The 16,117-nt window shown below is 46.0% G+C and overlaps 1 protein-coding gene across 1 annotated transcript in view; it reads right to left on the bottom strand.

Annotated features, from left to right (window-relative positions):
- Positions 1–16,117, bottom strand: part of LOC144684059 (uncharacterized) — a 177,933-nt gene that overhangs the window by 71,150 nt on the left and 90,666 nt on the right. The window contains exons 6-7 of the mRNA XM_078547773.1: positions 5,347–5,374; positions 2,167–2,498 (exon numbers count right to left, since the gene is read on the bottom strand). Coding sequence (XP_078403899.1) covers positions 2,167–2,498; positions 5,347–5,374 — 360 coding nt within the window. The remainder of the gene's footprint in view (positions 1–2,166; positions 2,499–5,346; positions 5,375–16,117) is intronic.

Below are 16,117 nucleotides of genomic sequence, written 5' to 3' on the forward strand. Positions count from 1 at the left end.
GGGATCCGGACATGCAGCCCCTTCAGCCTGTTCCACAATTCAATTAAATCACAACTGACCAGTATCTTATGTCCATTTACTTACCTGGGTCCCATAACCCGAATATTTCTACCAGATAAAATCTGTCAATCAGTTCTGAAATTTTCAATTGAGCTCAAGAGCTTTTTGGAGGAGAGTGTTCCAGATTTCCACTATACTTTGCGTGAAGAAGTGTTCCCGACATCCCTGACGAGCCTAACTCCAGATTTAAGGTTATGGTTCCATGACTTGGACTGCCTCATCAGTGGATAGGGTCAAAAGTCAACAGTAAGAAGTGGTTTTGATATGTTAATGAACAAAAAAAACTTCAACAGATTTGTACATGAAGCAATAACAGGAATAGTTTGAATTGAGTTGTTTTAGATCAAAGTGGGATATATGCAGGTTGTAAAAAGGTGTAAGGAAGTGACATAAAGATAGGGTAAGTTTGGTTTTACAAGTCCAAGAGGTAAAGTGAAGATTGATTTAATCAAACCTGGGAAAAAAGCATTTCTGTACAGACTGGTTGCAACAAAGAGGGATCAAAGGGAAGAAACGCATTTAAGGGAATACTGAAGCCTATGTGATGGGGTAGCTGCTTAGATCTCCCAGAACACTGCAGGATGGTTGGCCAGATCTCCCTGAAGACAGCAGTGTAGCTGGTCAGAACTCCCAGGAGACAGTGTGAACAAGGCCCAGACCTGAAGACCCAGTTGCTGTCAGCCTCAGAGGACACCCCAAGGTAAAAGCACTGTGTGGTAAAATTACTGGACTTCTATAGCTTTTTAAATCTATAATGATAGTTGCTGAACAGAAAAGAGAAAGATTAGCTCTGAGGTTAGCTAGGTTAATATTTGTGGAACTGTTTTAAAGTGCTGTTTACTGTGTGAATCTATTCTTGTGTTTAAATGTAATTGTGTCTTTTTTCCTTTATTCTTTTAATAAATGTTTACTTTACAATAAAATCATCACACGTATTCGGGGAAATCATTTCCTGATTTCAGAACCACTCCTCATACTATACAAATTGGAGAAACCATTTTGGCAGCTGTTTCACGTTTCCCTCTGGGATTTGAGCAGCTTGGCATTTACCATCTGTCGTGCCATAACAGAAGGAGCTTTGACTCGGAGCAGTTTATGTGGATGGGGTCAGGGTTAACATGTGGAATGTCACATCTGGAACCTGACTCAAGATGCTGACCTCAGTGTTTATCTCTGACATGCTTGGCTGGTTGTGCAGAAGCCTCTTTAGATTGGTGGGTTAGAAATGTAAATAAATTAATTGCTGAATCCTAATGATATTTCATGGTACATTTGAATCTAATGCCACATCCTGGGATTACCCAACTTCCTGAATGGAACCAAGGAGAGATTGCAATGACAATTCATGAAGCTCCTTAAAAATCAGGCAAATGCAGCAATAATTACCCTGTGTCCACTGCTGCTTCCTTATTGCCCACTGGGAAAATCTACAACAGGAAAAATGTAGGACCACGCCTTATACCCCCTCATGCTCCTGACTGCAAGCTGTACACTTCCACCTGCCTCCAAGCCCCCTCATGACAAATTTACCCCTTACACCCACCCCCTTTTTGGGCTGTGAGGGGTGAGGGATGAAGGACCTTTGTGTTTTGATTTTAACTGTTACAAAGTCCAACGGCATTAAGGAGGGGCCTTTTAAACAGCCCGTCTCCGCAGCCGGCAGCCCCTGTGGCTGCCTCTGCATTTCTTCCTGGTGTGGCTGGGCCAGACTGCAGCCCGGGCACAGCTCCCATCAATGGAAATCCCACCTTTGTGGGCACTTTCTTCCAAGGCTGAGCGGAGAATTTTCCGAATTTCACCTACCCGCTTTGAGGCTGAAAATCCAGCCCAATGTCTCAACAATTAATAAAGAGGCTTCTTTTACCATCCAAACAACTTTTCAATTTCCGTTTAGTTCACTTGTAAAGTTCAACTCTGACATGTTGGACAGGCCATGAATTGGGTTTGGGTAACATGAGTCGGATTTCCCGACCTCTGCCCTTTACCTTTAAGACTCTGCATTGCTGTGGAGCCTCGGGATATCGGAGCTGTCATGTTTCCTCGCAGATAAATCATTGATCAGACATTTCAGTCGAGGGTAATAAAGAGAATCAGTAAGAAATGTACCGTAAGATATTTGTAGCCACACAGCAAACATTGGATCGAGGGCAGTTTTTTCAATACCACAGCTGTACCATCCTGTATCTCCTGAGCGAAGATCCTGCATAGTAACAGTAAATATTCCTGTTGACTTGTTATCTGTGATCGATATTCTTCCATTTTGCAGATTTGTTGTTGCTAAAACATGACACTGGCGATCCCAGCCGTGACACCAATATTTTACATGATACTTGTACCACCATGCATCATAGTGACATTCTATTGTGATCGCTCTTCCCACAACTCCTGTTACTCTCTCTTTTGCCCACAATGCACCTGAAACCGATGAGACAACATTTCAGAAATTGAACAGGAAATAACTGCTTAATTCAAGCAGATACATTTTAATGAGTTAAATTTGATCAAGTTTGTGATGAGAGTAATCATTCATATAGACACTTATCAGAGCCTCACTGTGTTCCAAAGCACGTCACAGACAATGATTTACTCGTGAGATATTTGGGGCATTTTCTTGACTTATTGTCAGGTGCTGGTAGAGTGAGGGGAACCTGGGAATTGGGGTTCTGCCTCATACTGTGGGCTTTAACCGCAGACTACGTATGACATCATCAAGAGGTTCCACAGCCCGAAACCAGCCTGATTGACAGGCCTGATTTGCAGTCAGTTGGGGAGCAGTGTAGAGGGGGTCACAGGAGCCAACAGTTCCCTGCTCTGATCTGAGGTGGGTGGGGTGCGGGGGAGGGTTGGGTCCTTGCAGGAGGGGGTGTTCAGATCTTGAATGAGTTAGGGACGTCCAAAGGTAGGATTTGAAGGACTTGAAGGTTTGAGAGGTTGTGTGATAGGTGGCCTTGTAGGATGGATGGATTCCTGAGGTAGGGATTTGGGTGCCTTGACTTGAACATTCATGAGACCAATGGCATTGCTGGGAGAGAAACTCATGCTATGGGGAAAGAGTTTGCACTAAAATAACAAAAAAAAGATTGAAAATAATTAAATGGCTAGAGAGAAGTGAAGAAAAAGAAAAAGATACAGGGAAAGTTACAGATGAAAAGGGAATGGGAAAGAGATCAGATCAGAAAGAGGAAGGATTGAAAAGAAGAAGATTGCCAAACAGACAGAAACATGATTCAGTTGCCTGTCCATAAATACATCAAGTATTCTGCATAAAATTGATAAGCTAGAGGCACAAAATATTTTGGGGAGGTTAAAGTTGTGGCTTAGAGCAGATGGGGCTGGGAGTTTAACATTGTGTGTTATAAAATAGATTCATCGAAAATGATGGAGAGGTGGCAATACTGAGTGATGAGCAAAATCTAGTTTCTTAAAGTTAAAGAATGAAAAAGAAAAGGCCATTTATGAGAAGGGTGATGTAGACCAACCATCTACCAGTGAGGAACAGTGTTACTGAGAGAGCCTCATAAAACAATATTTCATCAACTATACTTTAAAAAACAGAAATATTTGCAAACTTGGGACATGTTTTATTTGTGGGACTATTACCGCTGCAGTCTTCAGTGTATACTGGACATCAGATTATATTGAAAATTACCAATTAAAACAGGTTCTCATTTTCAAAATGTTGCTTGCATAGCTTTTTGAAAATTAAATTCTCCTTTACTTATCATTCACAATTAATAATGCAGCTCAGTTTATTTGTTAACTATTCCCATGGTGTGATAGTAAATTCACAAGGTAATAAAATACTTCACAATTATTATTCATTTGGTTTTGCTGACTATTTTGTGCCTTTAGACTTAGGAGATTTCCCAAATCTAGAGACGGATGCGGCAGACAAAGCTCATGTTTACATTTGCTTTCCAAAGCTTGTTTTCCCTGGAACAGGTCACTAACCTCCGGAGACATCAGAATGAGTGGCACCACTCCACATCAAGCATGTCGGACTGGGATCTCTCACCCTCTTCCCTCCAGCCTTAGGTCTGTTGGAAGATTTTCAGGTTGATAATCAACCTGTTGGTCCTGGTTAGAACGCGCCATCCATTCCCAATAAGAACAGAAGTGGGACTCGAACACAGAGCTTCTGACTCAGATACAGAGACACTACCCACTGTGCCCAAGACCTCTTTTGTGGCTTTGCATGTCTCCAAATATTTAAACATCTGCTGTATAACCAGCGCACCGGAGTTAAACCAACTCAGATCAGCGGAATATCCAGCCCTGGCTGTCACTCACCGGGCAGAGAGCAAATGAGGAGAATCAAAATCCACATTGTTTTGTTCACAAAGATCAGGGCAGAACTTGTTTCCAGACACTCAGCTCTTGTTTCTCACGTCGAAATAAGTGTCTATAAATGATACAAGGAATTTAAATGAGGAAGAAGATAGCAGGAAGCTAGGTCATGAAACCACAGTAAGGCAGCTGATGAAATCTGACCCCTAAGAACTTGAACTTCTGTCAGTTATATTTAACAAAAGAACAATACTAATTTTCATTGAAAGGATATAAAATCCCGAAAACAAGAATGTTAAAAAGTAAGAACATATGATTAATGGTGACCCGAGCGAGTATTTATACTGAATTGTGAGGTGAGTTGGAACAGGATCCCCCTCCCAATTTCCACAATCCCCACAGGAACAGAAGCATTTTTGTCATTTCTGAAATTTAGTTGTCCAATTGAATACAGAGATTTCTTAATATTTTGGTTTTATTTGCTAATCTTTGCGGATCACCTGTAAGCACCTGATTGATTTAAAAAGAATGGATATACCCCACAAAATGATGTTCCACCTGTAGCCATTGTTGAACCTGTGGTTCCTGTTAAAATTGTACAGCCAAGGATAGTCATGCCCGATGTCTCTGTCGGAGTGGACGACACTGATCTGCCTGTGCCTAATGAGGTACCTGATGTTATTCCAGAGACTGTGGTTCCTGCCAAAGAATCAGACGTCGTGAAGCTATGACATTCCACATGGATCAGGAAACCACTTGAAAGACTGAATTTATAATTTCATGACCTGTGCAAATATTTTAATGTCATGAGATTAACATCCTTGTAAATACAAAATGTACAGAAAAGTTAAAGGGTGCGGAATGTAATAATTATAGTTTTGATAAATGTAGGAGTATAACATTAAGAATAATCCTTTGTTGTAAGAGAACATGATCTGTGTAAACCAGCCAGTTTGCAGCATGGGGAACCTCCACGGGGAGTTCTCCTTTAGTTATAGAGTTAGATACACACATGTAGCTGCTGCTTCTGTCTTGGAAATAAAGTTCAATGTTTCCACCCAGAAAAGTTGCCTGGAAAATCAACTCTATAACATTGGGCTAGAAATTACTGAAAATATAATGGGGTATGAGCAACAAACACCACTTTTAATGTGAAAATCAGTCAGCAACTATTGGCGATGAAGAGAAAAGCCAATGAATCGTGAATTGCCACAAGTTACTGCTGATTTGTGCCACTCCACCTCTGCCTTAAAAATATTCGAAGACTCCCCTTCACCACCTTTTCAGGAAAAGATTTCCAAAGACTCACGACCCTCTGAGTTAAAAAAAATCACCTAATCTCTGTTCTAAATGGGTGACCCCTCATTTTCCCACAAGAGGAAACATTCTATCCGCACCCACCCTGTCAAGTCCCCTCAGGAACTTATTTTGTTCCAATCAAGTCGCCTCTTACTCTTCTGAACTCCAGCAGATAGAAGCCTAGTCTGTCCGACTTTTCCTCATTAGACAATCCACCCATTCCTGGTATTAGCCTGGTAAACCTTCTCTGAACTGCTTCCAATGCATTTACATCCTTCCTTAAATAATGTGACCAACACTGTACAGAGTCCTCCAAATGTGGTCTCATTAGTGCCCTATGCAGATAAAGAATAATGTATATGAAGGTGCTCTGAATTAAACTGCATTTCAGCAGAATATGAGGTTACATCTCCATAAACTCAGAAAAAACACTCAGAATAAAAGTTTGATTAAAAGCCGGGCAAATTTTATTGTGAAAAACGAGGACAGCCGCACACAATTAAAACACGGACATTGTCTACGCTGCTTGGAATTGACTCCAGACAAAACACTCAGAATAAAAGTTTGATTTAAAGCCATGGAAATGTTGTGAGAATCAATATCTTCCCAATTGTACAGTTACTCCACATGCACGCCTTCCTCCCCAACTGGAACAGTCAATGTGGGGTCTGCACTGTGCGTGTTCCTGGGTGTTGCACTGAGAGACATAGTCCTGGGCTGCCCTGTCACATTGAGAGGCTGGGACAGTCCTCTTACTGCAACTGGAAAGGGAAAAGCAGCTTTTTATTTTTATATCAGAGGCTGGGGAGACATTTGCACAACCCCAATAAATCTGATTCTGATCAGAGCGATGCTGCATTAGAAAGTGTGAAAAGGGATGTGGCAGGTAACTTTAAATTGCAGCGATATAAAGATATATCTACTCTGCCTGAAGGCTACAAGAGTTTCTTCTTGGAGACGGTCATTAATCCTGGAGATATCCTCCACCTTTTCCTGGTCGGCTGCCTTCTCTACTTCCCACCTCCCGATCTTCCCAAGCAGCTGATCCTGGCACTGGGCAGGTTCCATCCCCTGTCCTCGGGAATGTGAGCTGGGTGGCACTGGACTGGAGTCGGACTCCACTGAAGCGCCCTAACCGGGCAGAAGCAGTGTGGCCCGGGGCGCTGACTCGGACACACACACTTGGCACATGGAAGATATCAACTCCCAGTCGCCATTGCCCTGAGCCTCACAAACCACAAGGCAGGTTTTGTTGCTGCTCCTGGTCTCGTACCATCTCCTCACTGCCTCTGCCCCACCTCCACCTCCGTCTCCACAGCCTCCGTCACTGTGGCCTCAGCCTTTGCTGCTGCCGCCTTCGCTGCTTCTCGCTCTGTCACTGTCACAGCCGCTGCCTCCCTCTCCTCAGCCTCAGACACTGTCTCTGCTGCTGCCGCTGCTGATGTCTCCTCCTCCACCACCACACTCACTCCCTCCATCGCCTCGGCAACCATCTCCACCTCAGCCTCCTCAGTCACTACCTCCACCTCACCCTCCTCAGCCACCACCTCCACCTCAGCCTCCTCAGTCACTACCTCCACCTCAGCCTCCTCAGACACCACCTCCACCTCAGCCTCCTCAGACACCACCTCCACCTCAGCCTCCTCAGCCACTACCTCCACCTCAGCCTCCTCAACCACTACCTCCACCTCAGCCTCCTCAGCCACCGCTTCCACCTCAGCCTCCTCAGCTACCGCATCCGCCTCAGCCTCCTCAGCCACTGCCTCCACCTCAGCCTCCTCAGACACCACCTCCACCTCAGCCTCCTCAGCCACTACCTCCACCTCAGCCTCCTCAACCACTACCTCCACCTCAGCCTCCTCAGCCACTGCCTCCACCTCAGCCTCCTCAGCTACCGCATCCGCCTCAGCCTCCTCAGCCACTGCCTCCACCTCAGCCTCCTCAGCCACCGCTTCCACCTCAGCCTCCTCAGCTACTGCATCCGCCTCAGCCTCCTCAACCACTGCCTCCACCTCAGCCTCCTCAGCCACTGCCTCCACCTCAGCCTCCTCAGCCACCGCTTCCACCTCAGCCTCCTCAGCTACTGCATCCGCCTCAGCCTCCTCAACCACTACCTCCACCTCAGCCTCCTCAACCACTGCCTCCACCTCAGCCTCCTCAGCCACTGCCTCCACCTCAGCCTCCTCAGCCACTGCCTCCACCTCAGCCTCCTCAGTCACTGCCTCCACCTCAGCCTCCTCAGCCACTGCCTCCACCTCAGCCTCCTCAGTCACTGCCTCCACCTCAGCCTCCTCAGCCACTGCCTCCACCTCAGCCTCCTCAGCTACCGCATCCGCCTCAGCCTCCTCAACCACTACCTCCACCTCAGCCTCCTCAACCACTACCTCCACCTCAGCCTCCTCAGCCACTACCTCCACCTCAGCCACCTCTGCCATCACCTCCACCTCAGCCTCCTCAGCCACCGCCTCCACCTCAGCCTCCTCAGTCACTGCCTCCACCTCAGCCTCCTCAGCCACCGCTCCACCTCGGCCTCCTCCACTCTTGCCCCTTCCTCAGCCAACTCCACTGCTGTTGCCAACTCCACCACCACTGCCTTTGCCAACTCCTCCTCCGCCATATTGCCAGACCTGCTGCCTCCACCTCCATTTCTGTGCCACCACTTCAGCCATTGCCGTGTCCTCCTCAGTTGCCGCCTTCTCTGAGGCTGTTGCTGACTCTGCCATAAAACGTGTTAGTCCCCTCACTGGGCGAGCGGGGTGAAAGTGCTGGTGAGACCAACGGAGCAGTCTGCAGCTCACCCCCCTCTCACTTTCAATTCTCTTCTACAGCCCCTTCCCCTGGAGGGAGTCAGGACCACCCAATCCTCATACCAGCCCGGACACATCCCCTCCCCCTCAGGCCTGCCAGGAATGTGCTTGCATGGGACTTTGTCCCTGACCTGATCCCCCAGTCTGGCCTTCCCGCCCTGACCCTTTCCCACTCTCTCTCTCTCTGCCCACCACATTCCCACTCTCTTTCTCCCCCTTTCCCACTGTCTATCACCCTCTCTCCAGTTTCCCGCCCTCTAACGCTCTCCCCCCTTTCCCTCTCGGTCTCTCTTTCTCTCTCTCTCTCCCACTCTCTCTCTTCACCTCTCCCATTCTCTCTTACTCTCCCCCTCTTTCCCACTTTCTCTCTCTCTCCCCTCCATCCCACTCTCTCGCACTGTCCCCCTTCTCACTCTCTCCCCCCTTTCCCATTCTCTCAATCCTCGCCCACCAGTCCCAAACACTTCACGTAATCTGCAAAATATTTTCTCTCTCAGGGTGAGCTTTCAGCTCTCGGCAAAAGGTGATTTCTTCCACGATTTAAAACTTGCAACCTGCTTGACCACTGGGCCGCTACACCTGACTCCTACATCACTGCCTGCTCCGGCCCTGCCCCGGGACCCTTCAGCGGGGGAAAGGATCTGGGGGGGGACCTTGATGCAAACGAGAGAGTGGAATGTCAGAACATCAACTCCACAGTAAGAGACATCAGGGCATGAACTCCAGAACACCAACCCCACACAGAGACACACCATGGCATGAACCCCTGTATAAACCCCAGTGACACTGTGTGCTATCGGTAATAGTCTGAGGGTAGGAATCAGTCATAGACTGAAGGAGGGGAACCTGTGCTAACACACCCAATGAGAGACTCAGGGGGAGAGGTCTAATTGACCCCTGAACCTTTCAGACCCCATTACCCACTAACTGAGTGCTTAGGCTTCAGTACCCAGCCTGATACTGAAACCTTCTGAGACCCCACTACCCACTGAACGAGAGTTTATACCCCAGTACTTGCATTGGTCCCTCTCTGACTCCTAGTCCATGTGACAACAGGTGCCATGGTTCCAGCCTATACAGTAACTGGGAGTCCCTACTGGATTTCTGATGAGTCCAGTAGAATTACCAGTTAATTGCACCCCCCTCCAGTAAAATCCAGCTGAGACCAGTTAAAAATCAGTTCCAGCCAGGTCAGGCCTGTTTGATCTTGAGCTGATCTTGAACTGGTCTAACCCGTTTTTTCTTTCTGGGTCGGGTCAAGGACAAGAACAATAACTTGCAGTGATAGAGAGCCTTTAACATAGTAAAACTGGCAGCAATGATTTTGATGAGCTTGAGTTGATTTAGGGTGCAAGATGCAAGGCCAACTAGGATGGTATTGGAGTAGTTGAATGTGGAGGTATAACAGTATGGATGAGGGCTCTATTGGACATGGAGATGGATAGAAGTCAGTGGCTACAAGGAAATGTGTTTGTAATGGGGGCAAATGGCTTCAGTCGTCTCGATGTGTAACTGTATTTTTGGATGACCCAAGACTGGCTGTTGGACAAACAGCTGGACAAGCAGTCTGACAGCACAGAGACAATGGAGGGGGCAAGAGAGGAGGTGGTCAAAGAGGGAATCAGGCTTTGTGCTTGAAACTGCGCTTGTGGTCATTAGGAAACAGGGAATTCCTCACAAGTGTAGATTGTATTTGCTAAAATAAGGATAAAAATCATAATATAATAACATTAAGATCACATCAGATTGCTAAAATAAAGAAAAATACATTTTTTATACCATTAGGTCTCCCATTCCACTGTTATTATGGTTCCATCCCATGTAAACGTGGAACATATTATTGGAGCCACTGGTTTCCATTGAATCATTCAAGTTGCCTTTTTCTTACAGAACTTGATCATCTTAAAACAAGAAATCCAGTTGTGTAGACACTAATTCAGCAAACAGATAAATTATTATCAAGATCTAGATATACAATTTGAAGTTTGCAGCCATTGTTCTGCTTTTTGATTCCTCTGCTAATTTAATAGTCAAAATCATTTAATGACAAAATCCAGCTTATTATGTAGAAATGTTAAAAGAAATGTTCCAAAGCTGGATAAATAATGAATATTTGATCAGGATGAAAAGTTCCATCAATGTAGATGTAACCCCTGAATCGTCATTTTCCCTCTTCGGTCAAGCTGTGAGGATCTGATCCATTGAGAGTCTGGAAAAGAAAATCACCTGATAAGTGGCAGATGGAATTTATCCCTGAAAAGTGTGAGGTGATACACTTGGAAGGAGTACTTTGACAAGGAATTATTCAATGAACGGCATGACACTCTGAAGTTCTGATGAACAAAGGGACCTTGGCGTGTGTGTCCATGGATCTCTGAAGGCGGAGGGGCATGTTAGTGGGGTGGTGAAAAAGGCATATGGGACACATGCCTTTATCAATCGAGGCATAGATTACAAAAGTAGGGAGATCATGTTGGAGTTGTACAGAAGCTTGGTGAGGCCACAGCTGGAGTACTGTGTGCAGTTCTGGTCACCACATTATAGGAAGGATGTGATTGCATTGGAGGGAGTGCAGAGGAGATTCACCAGGATGTTGCCTGGGATGAAACATTTAAGTTATGAAGAGAGGTTGGATAGACTTGGGTTGTTTTCGTTGGAGCAGAGAAGACTGAGGGGCGACTTGATCGAGGTGTACAAGATTATGAGGGGCATGGACAGGGTGGAAAGGGAGCAGCTGTCCTCCTCAGTTGAAGGGTCAGTCACAAGGGGGCATAAGTTCAAGATGAGGGGCAGGAGGTTTAGGGGGGATATGAGGAAAGATTTTTTACCCAGAGGGTAGTGACGGTCTGGAATGCACTGCCTGGGAGGGTGGTGGAGGCGGGTTGTCTCATATCCTTTAGAAAGTACCTGGATGAGCACTTGACACGTCATAACATTCAAGGCTATGGACCAAGTGCTGGTGAATGGGATTAGGTAGGAAGGCCAGGTGTTTCTCACGTGTCGGTGCAGACTCGATGGGCCGAAGGTCCTCCTCTGCACTGTGTGATTCTGTGGTTCTGTGATTCTCTGGTCTACAAGGCAAATGACAGGAGTGTGATGGAATACTCTCCTCTTGCCTGGATGAGTGCAGCTCCAACAACATTCAAGAAGCTCAACACCATCCAGGACAAAGCAGCCCACTTGATTGGCACCCCATCCACCACTTAACCATTCACTCCTTCCACCACCGACACACAAGTGGCAGCAGTGTGTATCCTCTACAAGATGCACTGCAGCAACTCGCCAAGGTTCCTTCGACAGCACCTTCCAATCCCGCAGCCTCTACCACCTAGAAGGACAAGGAAAGCAGATGCATGGGAAAACCACCACCTCCTAATTCCCCTCCAAGGCACTCACCAAAATATATTGCTGTTCCTTCACTGTTGCTGTGTCCAAATCCTGGAACTCCCTTCCTGACGGCACTGTGGGTGTACCAACAACACACATGGACTGCAGCGGTTCAAGAAGGCCGTTCACCACCACCTTCTCAAGGGCTGTTATTAGGGATGGGCAATAAATGATGGCCTAAACAGCGACACCCACATCCCATGAATGAATTAAAGAGAAATAATGTCCAGTATGACTTTGACTGAAGTGGAATATTTCCTAATGTTGTAGCTTAAGCAGCTTTAGTTATTAAGATAAACTAAAAGGGCAGGATTTTCCTGTGGGCTTCAGCATCCCAATGTCGGGATCAAATGGAGATCCCAAGCTGGCACTCATCACGAGTGAGATGGAGGTGCAATCTTGCCAGAGGCAGCCTGCTGATTTGCTGGCTGTGTGTTTGCTGTTCTATTAAGGGTGGTCGGCGGCTCCTGGTGCTCCAGGCTCAGTCAAAGGGCTGCCAGTTCTAGAGCCTCAGTAACTCTACTGGGAGAGGTAGGTGCTACTGAGGCATTTAAGGCCCATGAGGGCATCTCAATGTGGAGGCCCCCTCGGAGGTGAAAATTTAAAGGATGATTTCAGAGGGACTAAGCTGGTGGGCTCCTTGGAGAGGAGGGGAGACCCTTATGGTGGAACTGTCTGGGTCGCAGGTGCAGCCTTTCCTTGGTCCCCAGCTCTGATGAATCCCCATCTTGCCAGCCGGGAGGCTGCCTCCATCGAGTTGGGGTCACCCGTGCATGGTGAGGGTCCGCTCCGTTACCGACAAAATGCTGGCAGAGCCTCAAAATCACCCATAATTGGGGCCTTAACCATGTAATTGCCTCCCTGCCTCTGCTCTGTGGGCAGCTGACCCTTGTCTCAGTCTGTCCCTGGGGAAACTTCCTGGCAGCAGGAATGCATCGCGTGTTGCCCTGACGTGCCATTCCCTATTTTCCTGGCTCCTCTGCCTCCAAGACGATCATAACAAGGCTGGAAAATTCAGTCCAAAGAGTTGGGCCAATTTAGCTTAGGGCGGTTTAGAGTAAGAGATAATGTGATAGAGCTGTATAGAATAATGAAAGGCTGGATTCTGTGCTTATTGATAGAATTATTTCAGTTTGATAGATTGGAGCATCACACATGTGTTTAAATTATTCTGCAGTAGGGATAGGCTAGATGTTGGACGATAATTCTTTTCCTAGAGAGTAGTGTGTCTATGGTGTGGTGGATGCTGACTCTCTGAATGCTTTTAAGAAGGAGCTGGACTCTTAGCTGGGGCAGATTTTGCATCACAAAGAAACTAAGTAGGGTTAACAGTTAACACACACAGTCAGTTTGAACATTGAGGTTCTGCAAAGGGTTTTCAACGAGCTGAATTCTAGGTTAAGGAGCAAAAAACCCAACATGATCGGAATTCAGAATTTCTCCCATTTTCACAAACTGGACCAGTCAGGAATGGAAAGATTAGAATTGTCAATGTATGTCTGGAAAGATGGTGTAGCAAGAAGGGTTTCAAATTCTTGGGACAGTAGAACCACTTTTGAAACTAGGGATGGCTGTGAAAATGTAATGTCTTTCATGTAAACCAGAGAAACGCCCACATCCTTGTGAAAAGTGTGAAAGGGCAATGGGGGAAGATTTAAGCCGGTTAGGGTGATGTGTAAAAAGGTAAACTCACAATATTAGTCAAAGAAAGAGAGAAAAAGAACAGTAGTCTAAATAAGCAGATGTGAAAGATAACTCAGATAAAGTGTCAGTTGTGGTTTATGTATTGTATTCACACTTCTGAGTCTAAAATTCAAGCCACATATAATCTAATGAATCACTCATTCTTCAGTGACGTACTGAGGGAGTGCTAAACGATCAGGGGTACAGACATTCAGATGGGAAGTTGAACCGAGGCCCTTTCTGCCCTCTCAGGTGGATGTAGAGGATCCCATGACACTATTTGAAGAAGAGGAGAGGAATTCTCTTGGTATCCTGGCCAATGTTGCCACCATTATCACTAATAACAAATAATCTGCTCATCACCAAATTGTTGAGAGTGTGTGTGCAAATTGGCTGCTGCATTTGTACATTGCAATAGAGACTGTGTTGCAAAAGTAAATCATCAATTGTTTTGTGCTTTTGGACATCCTTAGGTCATGAAAGGTGCTATATAAATGCAAGTTCTTTTTCATTCATTTTTAATCTTGTAGTTGGTACATGCTGCTACCACCATGCGAGATGGTGGTGGGTGGTGGGGTGGGGGGGAATATTTAAGGTGGTGGATGGGGTGCGTATCAAGAGGATTGCTTTGTCTTGGATGGTGTTGAGCTTCTTGAGTATGAGCTGCACTCATCCAGGCAAGCGGAGGGTATTCCAACACACTCCTGACATGTGCCTTGCAGATGGTGGACATGTTTTGAGGAGTGAGGAGGTGAGTTACTCACCATAGAATTCCCAGCCTTTGATCTGCTCATGTAGCCACAGTTTTTATATGGCTGGTCCAGTCAAGCTTCTGGTCAATGCTCACCTTCAGATATTGATGGTTGGGGATTCAATGGTGGAATTGATGTTGATTATCAGGAGGAAATTGCTTGATTCTCTTGTTGGGGATGGTCATTGCCTGGTACTTATGTAGTCTGAATGTTATTTTCCATTGTCAGCCAAACCTAAATATTGTCCAGGTCTTGCTGCATGTAGGCAAAGACTGCTTCAGCATCTGTGGAGTCACAAATGGTACTGAAAATTGTACAATAATCAGTGAACATCCCCACTTCTGACCTTATGCTGGAGCGAAAGTCATTGATGAAGCAGCTGCAGATGGTTGGGTCTAGGGCCCTACCCTGAGGATCTCCTGCAGTGATATCCTGGAACTGAGATGATTGGCCTCCAACAACCACAATCATCTTCCTTTGTGCTGGATATGAATCCAGCCAGCAGAGAGTTTCCCCCCTGATTCCCATTGACTCCAGGTTTACTCGGGGTTCTTGATGTCACACCCGGTCGAAAGCTGCCAGCAACAACTTGATTTTATGTAGCATCTTTAACGTGGTTAAAATGGTCCATGGCACATCACAGGAGCATTATCAAATAACATTTGACACTGGGACACATAAGGAGATATCAGGACACATGACCAAAGGCTTCGCCAATGAGGTAGGTTTTAAGGAGCATTTTAAAGGAGGAGAGAGAGGGAGACAGGCAGGTAAGTTCAGGGAGGGAATTCAAGAGCTTAGGGTCTCTGCAGTTAAAAGTTCAGCAACCAATTCTGGAGTGATTACAATTGGAGATGTGCAAGAGGACAGACTTAAAGGAGCTGGAGGGCTGGAGGAGAATGCAGAGATGGGGGAGATGGAGTCATGTAGGATTTTAAAGCAAAGATGAGAATGTTAAAATTGATGTGTTGTTTAAATGGGAGCCAATATAAATCAGCGAACACAGGGGTAAATGGGACTTTGTGCACATTATGATAAGGTCAGCCGCATTTTGGATGACCTCAAGTTTATGGAGATTGAACATGGGAGGGCGACCAGGAGGGCATTAGAATAGTCATGTAGAGATTAAAAAAGGCATTGATGAGGGTTTTAGCAGCAGATGAGCTGAGACAGGGGCAGAGTCGGGCGATGTTACGGAGCTGGGAAAAGGTGATCTTAGTGATAGCATGGATATATGGTCAGAAGCTCATCTTAGGTTGAAGTATGACAGCAAGTTTGCGAACTGCCTGGTTTAGCCTGAGACAGATGTTAGGGAGTAAGATGGAGTCAGTGTCTAGGGAATGGAATATGTGGCAGGGACTAACAGCAATAGCTTTGGTTATCTCGATATTTAGTTGGAGGAAATTTCTGTTCAGGTCGTACTGGGTGTTGGACATGCAGCCTGACAGTTTAGAGACAGTGGAGGGATTGAGGGAGCTGGTGGTGAGGTAGAGATGTGGGTCAGGTGAAACAATATCACTGGCATTTCTCATACAAGATTTGGAAAATAACTGATAGGAGATAAAATATGCATGTCTGTTTGCACTCCTTGTTAATACTTAGCCATTTAAAAAAATCCTGGGTTATATTCAGCCTCACATCTGTCTCACTGCTATTAAGCCCATGATCATTAGCATGCTGATTATTGCACTGTCACTGCAAGCTTTTAAGCATATATGAAGTGGTTGAAGGACTTCCTGGCACCGAGGAGCAGATAACAGTACATGAGCTTTGACTTCTACAGAGATACACCAGTGAAACGCTATCAAAACTCCAAGGACCTAACTCTCCCTTTCCAGTATA

The sequence above is a fragment of the Cetorhinus maximus genome, chromosome 8 (assembly GCF_964194155.1).
Source record: "Cetorhinus maximus chromosome 8, sCetMax3.hap1.1, whole genome shotgun sequence".
NCBI classification, from domain to species: Eukaryota; Metazoa; Chordata; class Chondrichthyes; order Lamniformes; family Cetorhinidae; genus Cetorhinus; species Cetorhinus maximus.